The sequence below is a fragment of the Uranotaenia lowii genome, chromosome 2 (genome assembly GCF_029784155.1).
Source record: "Uranotaenia lowii strain MFRU-FL chromosome 2, ASM2978415v1, whole genome shotgun sequence".
In the NCBI taxonomy this organism is placed as follows: domain Eukaryota; kingdom Metazoa; phylum Arthropoda; class Insecta; order Diptera; family Culicidae; genus Uranotaenia; species Uranotaenia lowii.
Genome location: NC_073692.1, coordinates 353,612,179 through 353,620,282, shown reverse-complemented (window position 1 = coordinate 353,620,282; position 8,104 = coordinate 353,612,179). Strand labels below are relative to the sequence as shown.

The following is an 8,104-nucleotide window of genomic DNA, read 5'->3' as shown; positions in this document are numbered from 1 at the left end:
GTAAATCCTTGCACCCATGGTGAATTATCTACATACACACATGCCACCCCAGTGAAGCTTATCCGAAAGCGAAAAGTCGCAAATAAAATGTCGACAGACGAAATTTGAGGTTCAAACAGGGTGGCCACAGAACCGGGAAAACCGGGAAAACCGGGAATTGAAAATCGAACTGGGAAAACTGGAAAAAAAAACCGGGAATTTAGATCCAAAACCGGGAAAATTAACCATGGAAATCGAATTTCAGTTTTGGTTCCAAGGTCAGGGATTCAACCCAAAATTCAAAATTCAGGATAATAATTTAAATCTCCAAGTCAGAATCTTACCGGACCCAGACTGCCTCCAGCAATGAGATGAGAATTTCAAAAAGTCTCTTAAAATTTGTTCAAGTATCACACATCATTACAATCATTGAAAAAGTCTATTAATCATATAAAAACAAGTCAATTAAAGTTAAATTTTAAATCCAGTATTCTTTGTTGAAAATTTGAAAAAATGCTTATATTATAATTTTCCAGTGATAGTGTTTAGTTCGAGATTCTTCTCGACAGCACAATGCAACATATTACACGTTTTTTTCTTTTGAAGAGGGGTTAAGAGCTGATTTTGACTGATTTGAGGGCGACATATCCAAATATACAGTTTCGTTTTTTTCTGTCTGCTCTATTTTTTTTTAATTCAAGGATTAATTTTTTAAATTTTGTAGCAACATTTCAAGGCATTTCGACTACTCAAATCGAAGGTTTCAAATCAATGATCAACTTTTTTGAAGACCACGAGTAGTTTAAACTTCTGAGTAAACTGGGGCATCCTTTAAGTTTATTTATCACAGTCTGGATCTAAGGACACTTTAAAATATTTTTTTAATAAAAATAAATCAAATACTTTTTTCCAAAGCATAAATAAAAAAAATCGCAATCTCTAACAAAGTTGTTAATAGAATTTGTTAGAAAAGGAAGGAAAATATATCGACAATCAAAATGCTTGAACACCCCCAGCAATAAAAAACATCGCACGGCTTGACAGTCATGCCGTCGCGTATGTGTGGTAGTGTGTGACTACCGAAACAGCTGACTGAAAAAGCAGCAGCACAGTTGAAACGAAACCTTTGCCGTGAATATACCGCCCCAACATAAGAGTCCGTCGCGAGTAATTAATTTACAATCCGAAGTTCGAATTAAGTTGTCCGCGAGTTTCTTCGACAGTGTCCGAACCGGTAAAGTGCTCAGGTGAACAATTTCCCCCAACATTTTGGTCCTTCGAAGCCAGATTCAGGACATTTGTGGAAGCCCTGTGAACCGCGGAATAGTGAAGCTGTTCGAGCTATTGTTCCTGCCTGATAGCTGCACCATTTTGGACGCCGGATTCGCCATCGCTACAGCAACTGAGAGACGACGCCGCGACGCCATCGCAGATTTGGGTGCAATTGAAAATTGCAATCTATCAGCTGGGAGATACTGCAGTTTTTGGAAGCAGATCCAGGAGGAACTAAAGGCCTTTTTTTGGTTTGTTACGAGAACGGTAAAGTGTATACGATTGGTGGCTTGATGCATGTGGCCTACCTGAGTGAAAATAAATAAAGATTTTGCATGTGAGTAAGTCTTGGTTTGTTGCATGTGGTGTGAGCCTTGTATGCTGTAATTGGTCTAGGATTTCGCCGCATAATTTCACTTTGCTGTTCTCTATCGGTTGCCTCCCCCTCGCTGCTGTCAATAGGGTTGCCAGTTGTCAGTTTTTCGTCGCGGTACTGTGGAACGTCGAGTTGATTATTCGGTCAGTGAAAAATAAGTACAGTGTAACATATTTGGTGCAGTGTCAGATATTTAAAAGTGTAGCAATGTCTAAAAGTACGTTGAAGGCTTTGCTAAAACGTGAACGGCAGTTGTATGTGATTTTTGATGGTACTGATAGATTCATCCAAACTTATCAGATTGATAGTGATCGGTGTCAATTAAGTTCGAGATTGCATGTGATTGATACTGTGTACAGTGAGTTTTTTGAAATACGGAGCAAAATTGAACTTTTGCTGGATGAAGCGGATGAGAAAGAACAGAAAGATGCTGACAGCGAAGTCAAAGGAGAGATTGCCAAGCAACGTGAAGAGGAAAACGACATGGTTCTACAGCAATTCGATGACCGATACTTCGCCATCCGAGGTGACCTCCTTAGACTCCAAGGTGATAAGGATGCCTTGGGTGTGAACACAACCAGCAACAGTCAGAGTCAGTCTGCGTCAGGAAATACTTCGAGAGTAAAGCTACCAGAGATACGTTTGCCGTCCTTCAGTGGAAAAATAAGAGAGTGGATTACATTCCGGGATTCTTTCCGAAGCCTTATTCATGACAACGAGCATCTGACGTCTATGGATAAATTTACATACCTTCGTTCCTCTCTGCAGGGTGATGCACTTAAGGAAATCAACAACATTGAGCTTTCAGAGGCAAACTACGACGTCGCCTGGAAAACTTTACAAGTTCGCTATGAAAATAAGAAGCTGATTGTGAAGGCTCATCTCGACGCTCTTTTCGCCCTCGAACCGCTGAAAAAGGAGAATTACGACGGTCTGAACTTCCTCATCAGCGAGTTCGAGAAAAACTTGATGATGTTGCAGAAAATCGGAGAGCCAACGGAGTCTTGGAGCACAATATTAGTCTACATGTTGTGTTCTAGGCTAGATTCTGCAACATTGCGCCAATGGGAGACGCATTACGGGTCTAAGGAGGTCCCAACGTACGAAGAGCTGCTTCTGTTCTTGCAAGGTCACTGCTCTGTTCTCCAATCAATCACCTCTGCAAGAAATCCACCATCCGAAGCCCGTCAGACGAGATCAACAGTTTGTAATACAACCATCAGATCAGTTTCACGTTGTCCGTTCTGTGCAGATCCATGGCACTCACCGTTCCAGTGTGGCAAATTTCAACGGATGAAGGTTCCCGAGCGAATGGATGCTGCCATTCGCAACAAGCTGTGTCGAAATTGTTTGATGCCAGGCCACTTCTACCGAAATTGTGAACGAGGTTCTTGCCATCATTGTCAGCAGAAGCACCACAGTATGTTACATTCTAGATCCTCCGTTCCACAGCCGCAGTTTTCGGCACAATACCGACAGCAGAGTCAAACGCGTCCGGCGCAACAAATACCGTTTCAACCGCAACCGCAGCCAATGAATCAACAGCAACAACACAACTCAAGACCAATACAGCATGCGCACACCACTACACAGCATGCACAAACCCACTCACACAACACAAACACAAATCCAGACAACGCACAAGCCACCACAAGTCAGAATTACGTAGCACTTCCGTTTACACCGTCTCGTAATATTTTACTGTCCACGGCGATGATCCGAGTCAAGGATCGCTTTGGAAACACACTGCTGGCACGTGCGCTGCTAGATTCGTGTTCTCAGCATTGTTTGATGACACGTGAATTCTCTCGACGGCTTAAGTTCCATGAAACCCCAACGTTTTTGTCGGTGCAAGGCATCGGCTCGTCTCAAATGGTTTCAACGAAGTTAGTTTCCGCAGAAGTTGGTTCTAGATCCCCCAGAATTTCCCAGTTTAAAGAATGGATGCAATTTTTTGTACTGCCAAGGTTAACAGTTGATCTGCCTACTGCTGCTTTTGATCCTTCGATCCTTACGCTGCCGAGTTCGGCCTGTTTAGCAGATCCTGGGTTTTATGAGTCTGGTCCAATTGATGTTATAATTGGAGCCGAATTTTATATGGATTTATTGTCAGATGGAAGAATGAAGCCGTTAGAGAACGGACCCACATTACAGAATACAGTTTTTGGCTGGATTGTGTCTGGTAGATTGCCCAATAATCAAAATTCAGTTTCTCAGTCAGAAGTTTATGTCTGTTCAGTCGGTGATATTCAAGATCAGCTCACACGTTTTTGGGAGCTCGAAACATGTCATGTTCGCAGCGTTCAGTCGATTGAAGAGTCAGCTTGTGAAGAGATTTTTAAGAATACTACTGTCAGAGATGAGTCAGGAAGGTTTGTTGTAACTTTGCCTAAAAAAGAAGGTTTTTTGAATCGGATTGGAGATTCTAAAGTTATCGCCACGAAACGGTTTTTGAGTTTGGAAAAACGATTATCAATGGATTCTGAATTGAAAAGGTTGTATTCCGAATTTATTCATGAGTATCAGAGTCTTGGTCATATGTCAGAAGTTATCGACAGCTCAAGTCAGTTAAATGAAGTTTGCTACTATTTGCCGCATCACGCAGTTCTTAAGCCCGAAAGTACCACGACAAAGTTACGGGTGGTTTTCGACGCTTCCTGTAAGTCGTCGACAGGAGTCTCTTTGAATGATGCGCTTATGGTTGGCCCGGTTGTACAAGATGAGCTGATTGATATTGTATTGCGATTCAGATTGTGTCAGTTTGCGATTGTGGCAGATATTGCCAAAATGTACCGTATGATCCAAGTTCAGAAATCAGACCAAAAATTGCAGAGAATTCTTTGGCGAGACTCCACCGATCAAGCCCTTCGCACTTACGAGTTGTTAACAGTAACTTACGGAACAGCGTCAGCGCCTTACTTGGCAACAAAGTGTTTGCAAGTCCTAGCCGATCAGGGTTCTAAAACTCATCCCTTAGCGTCGAAGATTTTGAGTCGTTGTTTCTACGTCGATGATATGCTTGCTGGAGTTGACAGTATCGAAGAAGGTGTACAGTTAGTCAAAGAAATGTCAGAATTGATGGACTCAGCAGGTATGTCTTTGCGAAAATACGTTTCGAACAGCTCAGAAATACTCCTAGAACTCCCTGAAAATCTTCGAGATGAACGTTCGGTTTTGGAGCTTGATTCATCAAGCTCGACGGTGAAAACTTTGGGATTGTTATGGGAACCAGAGTCAGATGTTTTTCGGTTTAGTACCCCAAGTTGGAAGAGTTCAGCACCCATTACGAAAAGGTCAATTTTGTCAGATGTTTCCAAGTTATTTGATCCATTGGGATTAGTAGGTCCTGTGATTATTCAGGCAAAAATTTTCGTTCAAGAGCTTTGGAAACTACAATGCGGATGGGATGATGAGCTTACCGAAGATTTGAAAAGCGCTTGGGATGAATACAGAAGAAATTTGATTGGGTTAGATAATGTGTCAGTACCACGATGGGTTGGTGTCAGTAAAAATGTCAGTTCATTACAAATACATGGATTTTGTGATGCGTCAGAGAAGGCCTATGGGGCCTGTATTTATGTCAGAACTGTGTCAGAATCGGGAGAAACTGTTGTTCAATTGATGACCTCAAAATCACGAGTCGCTCCTTTAGAGAATCTCCAGAAAAAGAAGAAACGTCAGTCAATTCCAAGGCTGGAGTTGTCGTCTGCATTACTGCTTGCTCACCTGTTTGAGAAGATCGTGAAAGGCACGGAGCTGTCTTCTTTCAAATCGTTTTTCTGGACAGACTCGATGATAGTCAAATGTTGGCTTGCATCTTCACCGTCAAGATGGACTAATTTTGTGGCAAATCGGGTGTCCGAAATCCAGCATATTACACGGTCGGGCGTGTGGAGTCATGTCGCAGGCACAGAAAACCCAGCGGATATCATATCGCGAGGAATGACCCCCGCTCAGTTACAGTATCAGTCTCTTTGGTTTCATGGTCCCAGTTGGTTACAATTGGAGGAATCGCATTGGCCTCAACCTCAACAAGTTTGTCCAGAAATACTCAGTTCCATGCTCGAAGAGAGAGGAGCTGTCACTGTCGTCACTGATTCTTTGACAACCAATGAGATATTTGAATTGAGAGCCTCACTTGTAGGTTCAATTCGGTTGACCGCGTACTTTTTGCGATTTCGTTTCAATGCGCAAAAGTGTAACAACAGTAACAGAAAAGTCGGATATTTGTCAGCCTCAGAGTTAGAAGAAGCCCTTCAGTGCTTAGTCAGATTGTCCCAAAAAGAAAGTTTTCCGAAAGAATATGCAGATTTGTCGAATAACCGTCAGATTTCAATCAGTTCAAAGTTGCTGTCTCTCAATCCACGCATGATGAATGGAATAATTTGTGTCGGTGGTCGATTAGAGAATGCAGCAATCTCTGAAACGAGAAAACATCCGTTTATATTGGATTATAAACATCCGCTTACCAGATCAGTCATGTCGTATTACCATCAGAAGTTGTTTCACGCTGGACAGCAGCTGTTGATCGCAACAGTTCGTCAGAAGTTTTGGCCAATTCATGCAGGCAGTTTGGCTCGGTCAGTAATCCATAATTGCATACGTTGTTTTCGTGCTAGACCCAAAATTCAAGAGCAGCTTATGGCTGATTTACCCCCGGAAAGAGTGACACAAAACCCAGTATTTCAACGTGTGGGAGTAGATTACTGCGGCCCATTCCTTGTCACTTACCCCCAACGGCGATGTCGCCCGGTGAAGGTATTTGTAGCCATTTATGTGTGTCTGGTTACGAAAGCTGTGCATCTTGAAGTCGCGTCAGATTTGTCAACAGATGGGTTTCTTGCCACTTTCAAACGGTTTTGTGGCCGAAGAAGCACGCCAAGTTTGATTATGTGCGATAACGGCAGAAATTTTGTTGGAGCCAAACGGAAACTCGACGAACTTTCCAAGTTATTCAGCGAGAATAGTTTCCAAGAATCGGTTGTAAAGCACTCAGCAAACCAGGGGATAGAATTTAAGTTTATCCCAGCTCGATCACCCAATTTTGGTGGACTTTGGGAGTCAGCAGTGAAGTCGTTCAAATCACTCTTGAAGCGCACTATTGGTACACGCACGTTGGGTCTAGAAGAACTGCAGACTGTCGTTGTACAAATTGAGGCAATTCTAAATTCACGTCCGCTCACTCCGTGTAGTAACGATCCAAACGATTTTGAAGTGCTTACTCCTGGTCATTTCTTGGTTCAAAAATCGCTCACTGCACCCCCAGAACAGAACTGGGAAGATATACCAGAAAATCGTTTAAACGTATTTCACAGAATGGAGAAAACTGCTCAACAAATTTGGAAAAGATGGTCAATTCAATACTTGTCTGATCTGCATAACAGAACGAAATGGTCAAAACAGCGAGATAACATCAAGGTCGGAACAATGGTAGTTCTTAAAGAGGACAATTTACCACCGTTACAGTGGGCAATCGGAAGAGTGTCAGAAATTCACCCTGGGTCAGATGGTAATGTCAGAGTTGTAACTGTTCGAACGCAATCTGGAAGTTACCAAAGAGGCATTTCGAAGATATGCATCTTACCAATTCGTGACAATGATGTCACACCGGAGAAAGAACAACAGAGTTAGATTTTGTCAGTTTTTGAGTTTGTATTTTGAAGTCTTCAAAGTACCTATACAGTTTGCCAATCAAAATTCAATTAAGACCTAATTAAATACAATAATTATGCCCGATTTAAAAGCATGAAGCATGTGATTTTGTCAGATATATGTCGTTTGAGTACTGTGTCAGAAAATTTGCGTCAGAATGAAACACAAGGTTTCACTAACAGAGGTGTTAAGCGCCAGCACAACAAGGTGCACGTTTCACGTGAAGGCTGTGTCAGAATGAAACATAAGGTTTCACCTACAGAGGCGTTAAGCGCCAGCACAATATTGTGCACGTTCCGCATAAGGGTTATCCTCCGTCAGATGCAGTGCGCCTATCGCAAAATAAGGTTGACAGGTACCAATCAACCTTTTCGTCCAAGCAGAGCAGCGTCCGGCAGGCTTGGCCAGCATTGTCACGCGCAGCTCGGGCTGAAGACCTCGCACATCGTTGAACACACCAGCAAGGCGAGAACCGAGACGTCTGAGGAGTCCGCGGAGGCCTTGGGCCTCCGCACCAGGCAAGTTCCCTTTAATATTTTCAACTTACGGTTTAAAAAGCGCATCGTATCTTACCAGGTCACCCCTTCCACGCGCCATCGAGTCTCATCTCACGTCGGTGGCATCGCAGCACTTCAACGAGGTTTCGCAATCAGCAGACAAGTTCGATCGACAAATTCCCAAGTCATCCACCACAGACCAACACCAGTCACCGAGAATTCATTGCAACCTATAACAGCGAAATAAGAAATTAATTTCATCAATCACCGAAGAAGTTGAACATCAGCACTCTGGTAACCGTATTCGAACTGCAGGTCCAGCATACAA

At 42.8% G+C, this 8,104-nt stretch overlaps 1 protein-coding gene across 1 annotated transcript; it reads left to right on the top strand.

Annotated features, from left to right (window-relative positions):
• Positions 1-1,834: 1,834 nt before the first annotated feature.
• LOC129743072 (uncharacterized) lies at positions 1,835-7,258 on the top strand. Its single transcript, XM_055735015.1, has 2 exons — positions 1,835-6,163; positions 7,031-7,258. The coding sequence occupies exons 1-2, from the start codon at positions 1,835-1,837 to the stop codon at positions 7,256-7,258; spliced, it is 4,557 nt and encodes a 1,518-aa protein (XP_055590990.1).
• The last annotated feature ends 846 nt before the right edge of the window (positions 7,259-8,104 follow it).